General features: G+C 39.8%; 1 protein-coding gene across 1 annotated transcript; it reads left to right on the top strand.

Annotated features, from left to right (window-relative positions):
* The first annotated feature begins 550 nt into the window (after window positions 1-550).
* Window positions 551-8,898, top strand: LOC141380225 (uncharacterized). The gene is made up of 8 exons (XM_073937541.1): window positions 551-1,210; window positions 2,177-2,611; window positions 2,841-3,716; window positions 3,820-3,914; window positions 4,051-4,086; window positions 5,079-5,571; window positions 5,846-5,960; window positions 6,238-8,898. Exons 1-7 carry the CDS (start codon window positions 931-933, stop codon window positions 5,923-5,925), a joined length of 2,295 nt encoding a protein of 764 aa, XP_073793642.1. The 5' UTR covers window positions 551-930; the 3' UTR covers window positions 5,926-5,960; window positions 6,238-8,898.
* Window positions 8,899-18,913: the final 10,015 nt, after the last annotated feature.

The raw sequence follows: 18,913 nt of genomic DNA, 5'->3' as shown, positions 1-18,913 counted from the left end.
TCTAATAAAAATCTGAAAAATGTTTATAAATGAAAGACTAACTAATACTAAAGCAAAAAAATCAACATGGAGTGTGTGTCACACACACACACACACACACACACACACACACACACACACACACACACACACACACACACACACACACAAACACACAGAGTTATCTGAGACTTTTATTTTGGCACATTAAAATTGGCTGTTGTTTGTAAAGAGCAAACAATTAAAAATATATCAGCAACAATAACCAAAAGTACAAAAAGCTGAATTTTAATGTATTTGTAGAATGATAAAGTCCATTTGGTAAATATATATCATCAGTTTAAGGAAATAATTTCTAAAGCGTCAAGAAATATAAAATGAAATGAATAGGTGTCTGAGGACCCCTGCTGGATATATGTGGAAATTGCAACTTTTTTCCTCTAGCCTTATAGATGGCGGTATTTTATTTGTAAGATACAAACCAACATTCAGAAACCTTGTATATTAAATTAAGGTAAGAGTTTTAGTAATTTTAACATGAAAATTAAACGAAAACTATGGTTTATTTGAATGCCTTGGAATGGCTATAAACCTCCTCATTGACACGTGTATTTATAAAACATGTAGGTTTATGTAACACACATCCCAGCACTAAGAACCTAGTTTTCTAATTAACAAGCAATAAATGAATCACATTTCAATGCAATTCATACTATTAGTGAACTATTAACTGTGACTTTTTTTTTACTTTAATAAACTTTCAATTTGCTGTGTGTTCGCCTTTATTAGTCAGCTTTATTTAATTCAAATGTATGTATTTTGAAAATAAACACGCCTAGAGACGCCATTCTAAATGTTCCATAAGTGACGCCACTCGGCAAACCAATCTTCAGTTCAGTGATTATCAAGCTAGTGAAAGGATTGTCATTTGAGCGCGTTTACAGAGTTTCGATGAATTTACCGATTTACCAATCATCTGTCGACTCGATGAGTGAACTACAACACTTTATGAGTAAAAACACGATGCCTGTATTTGACCACGCGATGGCAGTAACAGCATCTGTGAGTAGTGAAATGGAGAAAGCAGAGACGGGTTTGTGGCAGGACACAAACGGCTTTTGCGACGACTTCTGTCCCTGGATTGACCAGGTGGACGGGACTGTGGTTTCAGAGGCCGCTACAGCACTTCACAAGCCCTCTACTGCTAATAAAGTGGAGGGAAATGCAACCGGTGAGATTATCAGCAAACACTCAACATTTATAATCTGTTAAAATCATTTAAAAACCAAGGATAGAGATATATGCAAATATTGAGGCATTAAAATAAATGTATAAATGAAAAAAGACACATTACATGAAACAATAATGAGAAATGATCAATAATGTGTTTTTTTAATAGACTTTGGGATTAGAAACAGTTGTCCTGTGAGGTAAATTGTCAAAAAGTGAGAGTTGTTTTTCACTGGGCTTAGCCAAAACAATGAATCCACATTGATACTGAAAAAGACATTTAGCTGCTCTTAGTACAAGTATTTTGAGAAAATCCGCTTCTTCATAATTTGGGACACTCAAAAGAATAAAAAAACTGAACATCGTCAGATAAAACATTACAATGAGATAGTTTTAATGCATTTATTATAGACATGATGCAACTTTTCCCATAACACTATGTCTAGAAATTAATTTATGCTCCTTAAAAGGTCCCGTGAAATTAGGATAATGTATTTTTAACACATTAGCATCAGTATATTAGACTTAAGGACATCTATAAGCTAGTGTGGAACAAAACAGTAACACAATTCACATTTACAAGATAAAAACATGTAAAGCTTGCAGTTTGTCACTTCAGCATAAATCATCAAATTTTCTGATCAATCAACTGCTTTCTAGTATCTGACATGTCCCGTCCTCATTTTTACATTTGGTGTTCATTTGATGTGCTTGAGCTCAACCACTCGTACTGGCAGAGCTGTGAGAAAAACTTAACGCTACTGGCTGTTTTTAACAAAGGAGGCTCTATGCTCCGCCCCTTTCTTCATGTTTTAGTTGAGATTATGACAAACATTAAATAGTAAATGCACATCTCAAAACACTTCATATCATGTTACTAAAAAAAAAAAACTAATCAAAAACATTTTATATTCATTTTTGACTGTCATGCTTCTAATATTTTCTTTGTTATTTTTCTTCATCTAAGAAATCCAAACACAAGGCTGCAGGAGGAACAAAATCCATGCTTTCTTCAGGAGGGTGTGGAAGGTCATGAAGACGCCTTTCCTCCGCAGAAGACGAAACAAAGTGGGCCCTGATCCAGATCAAGAGCCAGATCCAAAGCCAGATCCAGAGCCTGATCCTGATTCAGAGCCCAATCCAGGTAATGAGCCTGATCCTGATTCAGAGCGCGGTCCAGATCAAGAGCCAGATCCAGAACAAGAATATGATGAAGATTCAGAGCCAGATCGAGAGCCTGAATCAGATCCAGAGCCAGATCCTGGTGAAGAGCCAGATCCAGACCGAGAGCCAGATCCGGGTGAAGCGCAAGATCGGGGTGAAGATCCAGATCGAGAGCCAGACCCGGGTGAAGAGCCAGATCCAGACCGAGAGCCAGATCCAGATCAAGAGCCAGGCCTGGGTAAAGAGCTTTGAGAAAAACTAAACGCTACTGGCTGTTTTTAACAAAGGAGGCTCTATGCTCCGCCCCTTTCTTCATGTTTTAGTTGAGATTATGTCAAACATTAATTAGTAAATGCACATCTCAAAACACTTCATATCATGTTACTCAAAACTAATCAACAACATTTTATATTCATATTTGACTGTCATGCTTCTAATATTTTCTTTGTTATTTATCTTCATCTAAGAAATCCAAACACAAGGCTGCAGGAGGAACAAAATCCATGCTTTCTTCAGGAGGGTGTGGAAGGTCATGAAGACGCCTTTCCTCCGCAGAAGACGAAACAAAGTGGACCCTGATTCTGATCCAGATCAAGAGCCAGAGTCAGATCCAGAGCCTGATCCTGATTCAGAGCACAATCCAGATCATGAGCCGGGTCCAGATCAAGAGCCAGAGTCAGATCGAGCGCCTGATCCTGATTCAGAGCACAATCCAGATCATGAGCCGGGTCAAGATCAAGAGCCAGATCCAGATCAAGCGCCTGATCCTGATTCAGAGCACAATCCAGATCATGAGCCAGTTCAAGAGTATGATGAAGATCTACACCCTGATCAAGAGCCTGATCTGGTTTCAGAGCCTGTTTCAGATCAAGAGCGCGGTCCAGATCAAGAGCCAGATCCAGATCAAGAATTTGATGAAGATCCAAAGCCAGATCGAGAGCCTGAGTCAGATCCAGTGCCAGATCCTGGTAAAGAGCCAGATCCAGATCAGGATAAAGAGCCTGTTCCTGGACCATCTGGGATCCACAACACTGATAAACCTCATTCAGATCCAAAGCCTGTCCCTGGACCATCTGGGATCCACAACACTGATAAACCTAATCCAGTTCCAAAGCCTGTCCCTGGACCATCTGGGATCCACAACACTAATAAACCTCATCCAGTTTCAAAGCCTGTCCCTGGACCATCTGGGATCCACAACACTGATAAACCTCATCCAGTTCCAAAGCCTGTCCCTAGACCATCTGGGATCCACAACACTGATAAACCTCATCCAGTTCCAAAGCCTGTCCCTAGACCATCTAGGCCCAAGATCTTGGCGTCAAGATCCTATGCCAATCAGAGTCAGTATTATAATAAATGCTAATACAACGTTTATGTGTTAATGTAAGATAATATCAGTATGAAAGACCTGAAAGCACTTAAACAACCTCTTCTTTTTTTCAGGATCTTTGGCAAGTTTCTATGAGCTGGGAGATATTCTGGGAAGCGGGGCCTTTGGCACAGTACGCAAATCGCTCCGTAAATCTGATAACAAGGAGGTAATATCTCGTCTTATACTATACATGTTGCTCTCTTTGTTAATTGTCTAATTGAGCAGCTGTGTTGCTCAAATTAAATCAATTTGAGACTAAAAAATATGGTGGAAAAAATTATAATTGTATTTTCTCCTTGCAGGTTGCCATCAAACAGATTGAGAATGACCATTACGTGGTAAGTTGGAAAAAATAAATCACTCAATCACTTCTTTAATGGTTTGGACACATTTACTGTTGTGCAATCCAGTCATTTGAACCTGTATGAAAATTTCACTCATGATCTAGTTGAAGAAAGTCATTTTGCTGTTGTTGAACTAGGGCTGCATGATATTGGAAAATTGTTTTGCTTTTTTTAATATTTATTGCGACAATATTTACAGTTTCACCAGATGGCTTCAATAGCTCTATTTGTAAGTAATTTATATATTTAGCCTGATCGTGATGATTCTGTAAGGGAGTGAATCATGCATCAAATATAATAAAAAACAATATGCAAGCATAAATAAGCGGAATAGAGCAAAACATACATCAAGTAGATTTTTTGGAGGGTTTTCTGAGGAGTCTATTAATATTTAGTTACAGCAATTGAATAATCAATCCAGACTCAACATTGCATATACTGCAGTGTGACTATTGCGGATGTGCACACTGTGATATCAATGCTTAAACATTACATTATGCAGCCCAAGGTAAACCTGTGAACCCTTGCTGTTATTCAAAGACTATTGAATACACGAGACATGTCATTTGTTTAGTTTTGAATGGGCAAAAGTGCAACAGTCAATATGGCGAATGAAGCCCTGAGTGAATGAATCAGAGATTACCAGATCAGGGGTGTCAAACTCAATACCTTGAGGGCCACAGCCCGTCATAGTTTAGTTCCAACCTGGCTTCATCAGACTTACCTGTAGGTTTCAAACCAGCCTGAAGGACTGGATTAGTCTGATCAGTTGTATATAATTAGGGTTGGACCTAAACAGTGCAGAGCTGCGGCCCTCCAGGAACTGAGTTTGACACATTTTGCTGTTTCCCCATTCAAACAGAATGCCTGAGAGGCGTTTTTTTTTAAGAGTATGAACTTTTTCTGAAAATTTTAAAACATTTTTGCATGAAGTATTCTTCCTTCAGATCTGCAACTACTAACCCTTGTTCTCTTTTTCTCTTTAGCCTGGCTGTTCCAAACCGATGATTAATGAAGTAGAGTATATGCTCATGCTGAAGCGTCCGCCATTGTGCAAATACGTGATCGAAATGTACGAATGGTTTAATGAACCTGGATACATTTCAATGGTCCTGGAGTACCCAAAGCATTCTGAAGACCTGAAGAACTATGTACGCAATTGTGGCAAGCTGGACGAACTTTTGGCAAAATGCCTCCTGCGACAGATCATTCTGGCAGTCAAGCATTGCTTTGGCAAAGGCATTGTGCACAACGACCTGCATTTAGGCAACATTCTGGTCAACACGATGACTAAGGAGATCAAGCTGATCGACTTCGGCTGCGCTTACAAAGTGTGTGCACAGGACATATATAGTACCAACTTGGACAGCACCAGGGATATAGGCTGCCTGCTGATTTACATGGTGACCGGAAACATAAAGACTTACTTCGCTGCTAAATTCAATTGCAGTTTTTCACTTGCAGCCAGCTTAACCAGTGGTGAGTAAACAGACACTAGCTGTGTTTCCATTAAAATATTTAAACTTTATCTTTAAGTTAAACCTTCATTTTTTATGCACATTTTGAAGATTTATGCATATCTTGTCAAATACTGCACTATTACTGGTATAGGGGGCGGTTTAGGATACAGCCATTGGTAATACAAATTTCAGAAGGTATCTTGATAAATGTCAGCTTTAGTGTATATGATACAGTCTTATAAGAAAGATGTGATCTTATAAGCAGTGTATTAACCATCTTTTTCCTTGTACAGACTGCCGTGACCTGATCGATAAGTGTCTGAGACATAGCCTGATACTTGATGGGTTCTTAAAACATGACTGGATGAAGTGACACTTGAATGAAGACAAGACTCAATGCAGATAAAGGTAAAACACAACTCAGCCTGAAGGAAACTACATTTACTAGACACACAAAGCTGATGATCGGCCAGTGTCAGATATGCGGTTTATTAATCGGTTTTGACATTAAAAAAAGCATTTCCAAAATGCTGAATGATTTGATGTCAAAACCTTGAAGACTATTTGACATCCACACGTTGATGTTACTTCTGTAATAAACAATCATAAACTCTCATAAACATGATTGTTGGACTAGTCAAATTCCAGACATGCATTTAATATTTCCTCTTTTGTTTTTCCTCAGTATGGACTTCACATAGAAAGCAGCAAGGTCTTCTACAAAAAATCCTCTCATCTTAAAAAGGAAAATAAAATCAAGGTTTTCCATAAAAAAAACTCATGAAACCCAACACAAACATCATAAAGAAGCCATTTCTTCACTGCAAATGGAAAAAAAAGAAGAAGCCACATCTAACTGATCCAGAACCAGAGCCTGAGCCAAAGTTTGCAGGATCAACATCATCATCTTTCCCAGGAAACTGCCTCTTCTGTGCAGTAGGAAATGGAAACTAGTGGTGGACTGTAAGGATGTGGATGGTTAAATCTGACTGCATATTGAGGAGGAAGAGTTGTTTCTCTTGAGGATAATGATGATCAAGAAACACCAGCGCCAGTACAATGCATTGGGTCAGGTTTCTATGATAAGCAGAAGGTTAAAAAAGTATAGATTTTAGGACAGCCCTAGGCTAAAATGAGCATATATTTTATTATTTATTGGCTAAAATCCCCTGAACACAACTGAAAATTTTAGATGAAATCAGAGAACTCCCTCATCCTCCATTTACAGCAACAGCCCCAAGTTGCTCAGAAACAGAAACTACCAGAAATTTTTTTTTAGGTATTTTTCTGGACTTTGAGGGTGTGGGAGTTCTCAGATTTTAGAGTTACTGATATCAGAAACGATCTAGGAGGAGTAGAGGGTGGTGGAGGGCCTTTTTTCAATTTGTGTTGTGACTGTAAGTGTACATTACTAACACTGATCCCTAAAGTAATTGTAGACTTCTGTATTTCTGTTGTTATTTTTAGACAGTTCTAGGCTCTTTTTAAATAAAAAAATCTCCTGAACTCAAATGAAGATATTTTTAGATGAAATCAGAGTGCTTCCTCATCCTCCATGGACAGCAACAGCCCCAAATTGCTCAGAAACAAAGTTCAGAAACTACTGAACAAAAGTGCCGTCAGTGGTTCAATTGTATAACAAAAATCATAGAACAAAATTTCTGGTATTTTTCTGGACTTTGAGGGTGAGGGAGTTCTCAGATTTCAGAATTACTGATATCAGAAATGATCTAGGAGGAGTAGAGGGTGGTGGAGGGCCTTTCTTCAGTTTGTGTTGTGGGTGAAAGTGTTCATTACTAACACTGACCCTAAAGTAATAGTATACTTCTATATTTCTCATTTTAATCTTGGACTGTCCTAGATTAAAATGAGCCTGCTTTTCTTTTTGGCAAAAAATGTTTTGAACACAAATGAAGATATTTTAAGATGAAACCTGAGTGTTCCCTCATCCTCCATAGACAGCAACAGCCCCAAGTTACTTAGAAACAAAGTCGAGGATGAGGGAACTCTCAGACATACCACTATACGAAATGATATAGGAGGAGTAAGGTGGTGGTGGAGGGCCTTTTAATAACAATAAATAATAAAAGTATTTATACATGTTAACAAGTAAAGAGTGTTTAATGAAGAATAAAGAATTTTCAGTTTTGGGTGAACTGCCCCTTTAAGCGGTAGCATTAGTACATTTCATCATGGTTATAAAGTGAGGCTTGATGAATGAAAGTCTGACCAATTTAAGTCAAATTTAATACAAAGTCAGTTTAAATTACGTCTGCATCATATCTTCAAAGTGAAGGAACAAAAACCTGTTTCATGATTTGGAGCCACACAATACAACATGCAGGAACTAAAATAAATGATGTACAGGTTTTGCTTATCGTATATATCTGACCCAATGCATCGCGACTGGCTGAAGTACAGGTGAAATCGGAGACATTGAGGTTGTTCAACTCTTTCAGGGTGGATTTATTTAATCTTCATCCTCTTAATCTCTGGAGAAACAACACATCTTCTTCAGATGATGCTTCCATCGATATCAAGTATCAGCATTAAAGAGGCAATTTGAACATTTTTTCTGAATGAATAAAGTTGATTGTACATCCAAAAATGAAAAGTTTGTCATTATTTATTCATTTCAGACTTGTTCAAAACTAGTTTGAGTTTGTTTCTTGTTGAAGACAAAAGAAGATATTTTAAATAATATAGCCATTGACTTCCACAGTATTTGTTTATTCTACTATGGATGTCAATGGTCATGGGTTTGCAATATTCTTCAGTACATCTTCCTTTCAACAGAAGAAAATGATCACAGAATTTTTATTTTTTGGGTGAACTATCCAACACAATCTCAAGGCAATTAATAACTTTTTGATTTAGTGGCTAATTCGTATGAATTTGTATGATCTAATTCATACAATTTAGTACAATTTGCTCTTCACCCAATGACGGTTGGGTTTAGGGGTGGGGTTAGGTGCCACGCCTCCTTTTTAAAATTGGAAAATTTTGTACGTCTGAACTCGTACGAATTTGTACGAATTAGCCACTAAACTGGCAAAACGTAAAATACTTATGTTTTCTCATGAGATCAGGCTGGAAATATTCCTTTAAATGGTCTCTCATCCAGATATTGGCTCCTAAACACTGCTAATCTTTCCCTGGAGCCTCTGATTATGAGCTGAATAACGGTGAATTTGCTGTCAGTTCTGTTTTATTTCTCATTTTTTAATCATTTAAGCACTGACTCTGTTATGCTGATGTCAGCAAACTTTGCTAACTATTTTCAGTATTGTGGCATACAACCAATGACTTGTATATTGAGATTATATAAAGAGGTTTTGCATTATTAATTCATTTTATTCTGTTTTGATACAGCCAGTGCTCTTATATATGATGAAGTCTGAATTATTAGCCCTCCTGTATATTTTTTTTCTGCAAATTGTTAAATGGAGAGATTTTTTAGCACATTTCTAAACATAATAGTTTTCATAACTCATTTCTAATAACTGATTTATTTCATGTTTGCCATGGTGACAGTACACAATATTTGACTGAATTCAAGAGACTAGTATTCAGCTTAAAGTGACATTCATTGATTATTTTCTCTTCGGCTTAGTCCCTTTATTAATCTGTGGTTGCCACAGCAGATTGAACCGCCAATTTATACAGCATGTGTTTTACACAGCGGATGCCCTTCCAGCCACAACCCATCACTAGGAAACACCCATACACTCTCATTCACACATACACTACAGACAATTTAGCTTACCCACTTCAACTGTACCACGTATTTTTTTTTTCTTTGGACTTTCGGGGGAAACCAGAGCACCCAGAGCATTGCAGACAGTTTCACACTGCTGTGATAAACAAAAGCACATTTGTAAAAAAACTAATTTTAGGAAATGGCATGTGCTAGATTTAAGGGCAGACATTGTTTTGTAAGGGATCATTTCGATGACAAAACAAAATACTGACAAACCCACAACATTCTTCATGATTAGTTTGAGATTTAGGGAGATTGTACACAAATAGGCCTACTATAAACATATCTAGCACTGAACAACACTGATGCTGCAGACTGAATATTTCAAGTATTTATTTCAATTCAAGAAATACAGTATTTCTGCTGAGATATTGTTGAACTCTTTGTCCAGCTTCAGTGTCAGTTCATGGTCAATAAGTGTTGCACAGATTTCTTGAGTCAAACTTGGGCGTCTTCTGTGTTCAGGTTCAATCAACTCTTCAAGTCCTTCTGTTCCTCTTCCTCTACCTCCTCTTCCTCTACCTCATTCTTCTCCTCTTTGAGCTCCCCCTCTCATTCTCACTCTTCTTCTAGCTCCTTCTATTTTTGATGAATACAGGTGAACTCACCTGCTGCCTTTTATAGCACACCTGAGTGCTGCGTTTTCAAATTAGCATATGTGTGCCTCTACACCTTGTGGGTGTGATTATCCAAATCATTCATTAGCGTGGTCATTGGCAATCCAGGCTTTATAATGACAAGGAAGTAACCTCACAATCCTTATCTGCCTAATGGCTTGATTCCACTGACAGTACGGTCTGGTTTGGGTCAGTACGGGTCACCTTTATCAGGCTTGCGTTTCCACTACCAAGGGTACCCTTTTGGTGGGCGTGGTGTATGACAGAAAGTTTCAATCGCATCATTCTTGCTCGAGGAAATGTCTACAATAAAGCTGTACAGGTTACACACATAAATATTTCTGTATAAACTTTTTTATAGACAGGATTATAACTATACAGATCAATGACAGTGCGAAATAGCCTACTGTAATTATCTTAATCATATTAAATAATAATATAATAATTTATCTGTAATTGTATTAAATAAATAGATAAATAAATAAATGAACATATATGAACACATACAGCCCCTGAACACATAATTACCCCTACCGGTAATTGTCAACAACAAACTCTTCCGCCTTAAAGCTTAGCCTATGCTGGTTGACTGACTCCTCATTTGCATTTGATTTATCATTTGCGATGTCAGTTTGAGGATTTGATTTATAGTTTGAGCATTTGATTCACCATTTGCGATGTCAGTTTGAGGATTTGATTTATTATTTGCGATGTCGGTTTGAGCATTTGATTTATAGTTTGAGCATTTGATTTATCATTTGATCTTTTAAGCATTTGAATTTTCATTTTAATTTTGTTCGGAAAAAATTCCATAGCCAATAAAGCCAATTTTAATAAAATTGTATTGATTGAGCTCTGAATGTTCTGTGAAGGTCCCCAAAATAAAATCAGAAGGTTCTAGGAACATTACTGCACAATGCCCTTACACCAACGGTGACGTTCTGAGAACGTTCTTGGAACGTCACATTTCTAGCTGAGTAAACACTAGGGGCCTCATGCATGAAGACTTGCTTTGAATTCATACTAAAACATTGCATACGCAGTAAAAAAATTCAGATGTATGAAACACTGCGTACACAGAATTCCACGCATTTTCTTTTTGTACATCCAAATTAACGTGAAACTGAGCGCACGTGCACGAGCACAAAACCCCTCCCTGCCTCCTCCCCCTAATAAATATGGTAATAATTCTACTTTGGCAAAATAAAAAAGCAATAAAAAAAAGCAAGCAAAAAGAGAAACTTCACAGAATATGAACTGGTGGTAGACCAGAGAAAAACTGTTATTTGCAAATTTGTCCTCCGGAATTACTAACAAAAAATTAATTAAAAAAAAAGAGTGGGAGAGTTTAGCTGATACAGTTAATGCAAGGAGTCTGAACATCGCACTGTGAGTGAATTAAAAAAGAAATAGTCTGATGTAAAGGTGTAAACTTTTGTAGTGTCTGTTTAGGCTAAGTGCAAACAGCTCACCTCGTGGAATGAGCTAGTTGAGTGATTCCGCCCATCACCGTTTGATTGACAGAGACAACATAACTAAAGAGACTGGCAAACAGCAGTGTGAATGGCGTAGCTCGTAAAGAGCATGGCCACGTTTTGACACAATCGATCTTGAACCCGATTCGAATCCAGCATCTGATGAACCCATTCTTTTTTTCTCTACTACAAATCAGTTTGCCTACTCTTCATCACGAGGAAGACAAGTAGGAATTATTTACAAATTTATTGAATGGAAATGTTTCCGATTCACGTATCCAAATTCGGATGGCACCTTTATAGCAATGTGCGTGCAGTCAATTGCTCTGTTGGGAAAACCAGCGATCGCTGCAAATTGGGCTTTAATGTTTGGCTGGTCAACTGCATGGTATGGAAACCTTATATACCTGCTAGACATGCGGATGATCCTTTCCCATACAGCTGCCATTGCACGGCTCAAAGATAGTTTGTAGTGTGCAGTTTAACACAATTGCCTCTAGGAGTCGCCAATGAAAATAAAACTAACACACACAAGAAATGCACGTACACCCGACATAAAGTTGGCGTGGACCAAGGCACATTCTTATAATTTCATCTTTAGTAAATCCAAACGTGAGCATGAAATCTGGCGTACGCCAAGTTTTTGTGCATACGCAGAGTAGATACATGAGGTCCCAGGGCTGTGATTGTTTTGAAGTTTCCTCGGATGTGAAAGAAATTACAATAACAATGACAGTTTTGGTTTCTTACTCATTAGGATTCGTACACCAGGTAGACCATTTTTAGATGCAAAGTAAATTTGAAAACGCCTGTCTTCTGGTTGACCCTGACTGTCCTTGACTGGGTAGCATCCTATGGCAAGAGAGTACAGAGAACGTCAAATAATTTTAACATGGAATTGCAAAACCAAGGAGCCGGTGGTGCATTTCAGGAGAGAGAAGAGAGAACACACCCCAATAACCATCAACGGGACGCCAGTGGTGAGAGTCAGCACTTTCAAGTTTCTTGGAGTACACATCGCTGAGGATTTGACATGGACTGGCCACACGGACGCAGTGCTGAGGAAGGCACAACAACGCCTCTTCTTCCTCAGGCGTCTCTGGAGGTTTGGAATGAGCCCCCTCATCCTCCGCTCATTCTACACCTGCACTGTGTAGAGCACAGTTTCACATTGCCGTTGTATTTGCACTGTCTGTATTTTGCACTGTCTGCAGCCAGCACCAGGGCCGGAGTGGGAGTCCTTTTCAGCCCTGGAGTTTCAAGCCTCAGACCGGCCCACCTCAGTTTACGACTGACTATATTAAAGAGCCCATATAATGGGTTTTTGAAAATTCCCCTCCATGTAGTATGTAACACAGCTCTAAGTGAAGTGAAGTATCCAGCTAAGGCTTAAATCTGTAAGTGTAAAGTCTTTAAAACGGTTGATTCACCTATAAAAGAGTCGACTCATAGTGCTTCAAACGAGTCGCCTTGATAACGAGTCATTAGGTGTTTTGCCATGACGTACGAATTAAACCAAGTTATTCATGTGCACGCACAAACCCGGGAGATTTCAAACCTGAGGCCCCGCCCTCTGACGCAGAAACCTAGACACACACACACACACACACACACACACCCACAAACACACGCACACAAACATGCCGGTCGATTGAAGTCACACTGCAGATGGATATATTGAGTCTCTACCCAAAGATGAAACATCAGCATTATAACCAAGCAGTTGGAAACTACTGGAAACTTCTGGAAACTACATGCTACAAAGAATACATCATCTGCGTTTGTTAAAGGAAGGATCAGTAAAGAGTAACTTACTGATGGACGTCAGGATGGGTTTCTTCCTCCATTTCTCAAGTGTAAGTACGTGTGATTAAAGTTGTTGCCTCGTTTACTCTAGCTTGCAAATGTATTAAGTTGTGATTTGTTACTTGTAACCGTGTGTACTGTCTCAGGTTAACTCGCTATATTCTCATATCGCGTGCAAAGTCACGTTAAAAACGTGACGCGTGCTGCTTTGTTTATGGAGCTCCGTGGTAGAGTTCTGCATAAATTTCCGAATAAATCGCGGGAGCGGTCGGTAACGGGTTTAATTTGGGACGGGAGCGGGCTGTCTAGCAATATCACGGATATTGTTATGCGAATGAGAAAGAGAGAGTCTGCTTGGTGCTTGTGTGTGTGTTAGTGCGCACACGCACGTATGAGAGAGAGAGAGAGAGAGAGAGAGAGCGAGCTTTGTGTGCTTGGTGTTGTGTGTGTGTTTATACAGACAGCTTGGCTGTCTGGACTGTATAGCTGGGTGATTTTTGGTTGTGTTCTACCCCGCTCTAGCGGGATCGGGCGCGGCGGGCAGAAAACAGGGCGGGTTCTCAGGCTAAAACCTGGCGGGTGCGGGCGGAAGCGGGAACGTTATCGTCCAGAGGTGTGTTTGTGTTTTTGTGTGTGTGTGGCAGCTAAAATCCACGCCTACACTATCCAGCGTGTGTGAACTGTGATTACTTTCTAAATTGCTGATTAGCTGTTGGGCATTTCACTCTCTGACTGAAGGCAGTCGACCAATCGCAGCAGACTGTCATCGGTCCAATCAGCAGATTAGCTTCGTGCTAAGGAGGGGTTTGGGAACAAATGAATCACTGGACGATTCATACAGGAGTCGCTGGGATAATTAGGTAAAAATAAATGCAGATTATAAGACCATGACAGTTTTTTTGACCTTGTATGTGTAACGGGTGTCCCATCAGCAACACACCCGTCCATAATAACTCAGGTCTTGGACACAATAAAGGAAGCCATCCACCATTGCACTCAATCAGATTTATTCACTCCGTCTGAGATAAAACTGAGATAAAACAAAGACATGTAATGCAGGAAAGTGCAGCATTAACATTCAGCTCTCTCTCTTTCACAGTCACACCGATCTCTGTGAATGTACATTTTCTTAAACTCAAAAACATAACATATAAAAATTTATAAACAACATACCTGAGATAAAACAAAGACATGTAATGCAGGAAAGTGCAGCATTAACATTCAGCTCTCTCTCTAAAAGGGAAAAATACAAAAACTCTCTCGTTGGGATCTTGTATACAACTTTAAAATGCATTAGCAATGTAATGCTTCAGCTAGCAACACACAAATCATCTAAATCGTAAAAAAAATAAACATTAGGAAATCAAAACATGAACTAGTGTATTATTTAAACAACATACACATCTGTTTCACTCGATGAAATTATATAAAATTGTTTATATCATCCCTTTTTAATTAGTTTGCGAGAGAGAGAGACGAGCTGCGCTTACCTTTCACAGTCACACCGATCTCTGTGAACCTACGGTAAGCACAAAGGGACAATATTCTCCTGCAATTTATTTACCACAAGGGGGCACTCAAACACCATCTTATGTATAATGCCTAATTTCATGTCATTCACTCTGATGAATTATATCATCTTATCTTTTCAACTTCGTTACATTCACCCCCACTGAATTACATGAAATTTAGGCATATCCAAAATTAAGAAAACAATAACAGATTATCAACATCTCATATCAATGGAGAATTTCCCATAAAAGGAGAGTCAAAATTCAATTATCCCATAAGGACAAAGTGATAAGAGAGTAGCGCTAAGCTCTCATATCAACAATCGACAGTGAAACATCTACATACATTCCACCAAATCCTCCTAACCTCATGCATTGTCAGAATACAAATGCAAATAAAGAGAAAATAAAACATTGTAATAAACATACAGTAAGGCAAAAAAAAACTGCCCCCCATAGAAGTCAACCAATACACATCTACTACCTCAGGTATTTGATTTGAACATGAACCATAGACCTATAACTCGTCCATATAAACTGAAAAAAAATTAAGGGAAAATAAACCCTCTCTTAAACCTATATGTAGACTGCTAATTTGCAATAGCACGTAACAGAGACCTACAAGCAGCTTCTACATTTTGCTTTGCATCTTGAATGACAGTCTGACCTGACATTGTTTGAATCAAACGATCAACTGGCTTAATAACACGACCAAAGCGTGATCTCACTTGTGTGACAAGTGTAGAACTTGGTGGTACATTCACCCTGTCAATTATGTGCGTGTTTGTAGGAGTATGTGAGCTGGAATGGGTAGACCAGACTGTCCCTGCGCCTGAATTCTGCACATTTGAACTGCCAGGTGCTTCATATCCAGAGACGGATATTGTCACTTCATTGGACAAATCAGAAACAAGACTTCCTGATGTAGCAGGAGTTACTGTAGTACCAGGAACTGTCAGAACTTCACTCAGTGCTTGATCAGAATTAGATTGAACACATTCCTCAGGCAGGTCTGAAACCCAGCTAATGGTTCTGTCTCTGGCACTAGATTCCTGAACAGACATAGAATCCACATGGTCACAGTCATTGATGACATCATCCTGTATGAATGGAACCCTGCCTCCCATCATCACTGATCCTTCCAAGTCAACTCCATTACAGCCATCCTCTTCATCATCAGACACTTCCACATCCCTTTCTACAGGATCATTGCCAATGGCACTTGAGCAGAGGACAGAAGGTGAGTTTTGACAAGAATCAGATACAACAGACATCTGATCCGACTGAGGGATTTCTACATTCACAGGTAAGAAATTTACTACCAACAGCAGGTTCCGATGGACCACTTTTTCCTGCCCTGTAGATGGATTACGGATTCGGTAAGTATGTGTGTCTGGTCTACAATCCACAACAGTATAAACTGTTGACTCCCACCTGTCAGCGATTTTCTTTTTGCCCCTTTCAGTTTTGTTTGCCAGGAGTACTTGGTCACCTATCTCAATGATCAACCCCTTCACCTTTCGGTTGTATATCTCTGCATGTCTTCGTTGCTCTTTCGTAGCATGCTCATGTGCGATTAAGGATGCCTCTTTCAGGTCTTTTACCAGAGTGGAAACAAATTTGTCACAACTTGTTACAGTAGGATCATCCAAAACGGAACGAAAAAGAATGTCAATAGGTAAACGAGGCACCCGTCCGAACATCAGATAAAAGGGAGCATATCCTGTGGTATCGTTTATGGTGCAGTTATACAGGAATGAGAGAGTCTGCAACCGTCTAGGCCAATCTCTTTTTACATCTGGTGACAAGACTCTGATCATATTTCCAAGGGTTCTGTTAAAGCGTTCTACACTTCCATTACCCATCGGGTGATACGGTGTGGTATGTGACTTACTAACCCCAGAAACCCTTAAAAGCTCACGGATTAACTTGCTTTCGAAACATGCCCCTTGGTCACTATGGATCCGCTCTGGAAGGCCATAAACGCAAAAGTACCTGTCCCATAAAACCCTGGCAACTTGTTTGGCGGACTGGTCTCTACACACAAAGGCTTGTGCCAGTCTTGTAAAATGATCGGTTGCTACTAAAACGTCAACAGACCTGTTATTGGAATCTTCCGCTGACCAGAAGTCTATGCAGACAAGTTGTAATGGTCTACTTGTTGAAATGTTCTCCAAGGGGGCTCTTCCAGAAGGATCTGTAGTTTTGCTCACAGTGCAGCGGTAACATTTGTGTACATATTCTCTTAGAGTTCGTTCCATGTTCAGCCAAAAGAATCGCTGCCTGGCCAGGCTAATTGTCCGAGTCTGTCCTTGATGGCCACAATCATCATGGATTCCTTTCAGAATCACTTCTATCAGGGACTCAGGGACAACATACTGATAGCGTTTTGTTTTGGACAGTTGATCACGAGACACTCTGTATAACACACCATTCCTGACAACCAGTTTCTCCCAGTGCTTCAGATATCGAACAACAGCCACTGACTCCTTCATTCTTTCTCTTCTAGAAGGTCTACGGAGGCGCTCAACATAATAGAAGACTCTAGACAAGTGCTTATCACTGAGTTGTTTTTCACGCAGCTCTTGTTCAGTATATGCTGGCAGTGTATCCTGTCCCACTGACATCACTTGAGGTAGGTGATCGATGGAAGTCATGGCTCGAGCCTTAGCACCAATGTTCCACTCTAAATGTGAATCTATTATGGCAGAGACCTCATCCCTAGGAATCATCATCATCAGTTCATCCATTTTTTGAATGTTGTGACTATACATTTGTTTCGCGTTAAGGACACTTTGCCTTTCTCCTGAATCATTTGAAATCCTAAAGGCATCCTGCACTGAACCTGTTGACATTCCTCTAGACTCAGCTAGAAGGGCACCATAAGGCTCCTTGAGCAGTCTCTGTACAATCTCAGCTTTGACAAATGGAACCCGGCTTAGGGCATCCGCGACAATGTTTTGGGGACCAGGCACATACTTGATGTTGAAGTTGAAGCTTGCCAGTTTAGCCACCCAGCGCTGTTCACAGCAATCAAGTTTGGGTTTTGTAAGGATATGGGCTAAAGGATTGTTGTCAGTGAAGACAGTGAATTCATGGCCCTTCAGCCAATGACTGAATTTATCGCATATAGACCACTTCAAGGCCAAAAACTCCAAACGATGTGCTGGATAGTTTTGCTGTGAGCGAGAAAGGGACTTACTGGCAAAAGCCACTGGCCTGGCCTTGATCTCCCCCTCTGGAACCTGTGAGAGCACAGCTCCAATCCCGTCTAAGGATGCATCCGTTGCAAGCACGAAAGGGCGATTAAAATCCGGATGGGCAAGGACGACGCTTTCGACCAACAATGTTTTCAACTTCTCAACAGCCTGGACCTGAGCTTCTGTCCAGTCACTGGGTTTCAGTTTTTTATTTGAACTAACATTACCCCGTTTCCCTGGAATTCTTGCTTTTGCCTTCTGTCCTTTCAAAAGACTATAAAGAGGCTTCGCAACTGCTGAATAACTTGGAATGAAGTGTTGGTAGTAATTCACCATCCCCAGAAATGATCTTATTTTCTTCTGAGAAGGAGTTACTCCATCTTGCTCCATCAAGCCCAAACTGCTCATTTTAGAGATGCTCTCAACTTTGCTTGGGTCTGTGGAAACACCAGTCTGATCAATTATGTGTCCAAGGAACTTCACTGATCGTCTCATAAGGTGACATTTTTTTTGGAGCTAGTTTAAGATTGTACTTGCGGAGCCTGCCAAACACCATTTCCAAGCGATCCAGAGCAGTCCTTTCATCTGGGCCAAAAACAATCAAGTCATCCAGGTAACACAAGAGACTGAGGAAGTTTTCATCCCCAAATATACTGGTCATCATACGCATGAAGCTCCCAGGACTGTTGCAGAGGCCTTGAGGTAAGCGATTATACTCAAAAAGGCCCATGGGTGTCGTAAAAGCGGTAAACTTGCGGTCTTCTTCGTGCAATGACATGTTATAAAATCCGGACGTTAAATCCATTGTGCTGAATAAAACATTTCCGCCCAGAGCTGCCAAACAATCCGCCTGATGCGGAAGAGGATGTGCATCCTTCAATGTCCGTCTGTTTAACCAGCGGAAATCTGTGCATATCCGCAGGTCCCCATTTTTTTTCCAGACCAAAACGAGAGGAGAAGCATACTCACTGGTGGATCGCCTAATTATTTCC

This window comes from Danio rerio, chromosome 22, assembly GCF_049306965.1.
Source record: "Danio rerio strain Tuebingen ecotype United States chromosome 22, GRCz12tu, whole genome shotgun sequence".
NCBI classification, from domain to species: domain Eukaryota; kingdom Metazoa; phylum Chordata; class Actinopteri; order Cypriniformes; family Danionidae; genus Danio; species Danio rerio.
The sequence above is the reverse complement of the archived record's forward strand: the minus strand, read 5'-3'. Positions and strand labels throughout refer to the sequence as shown.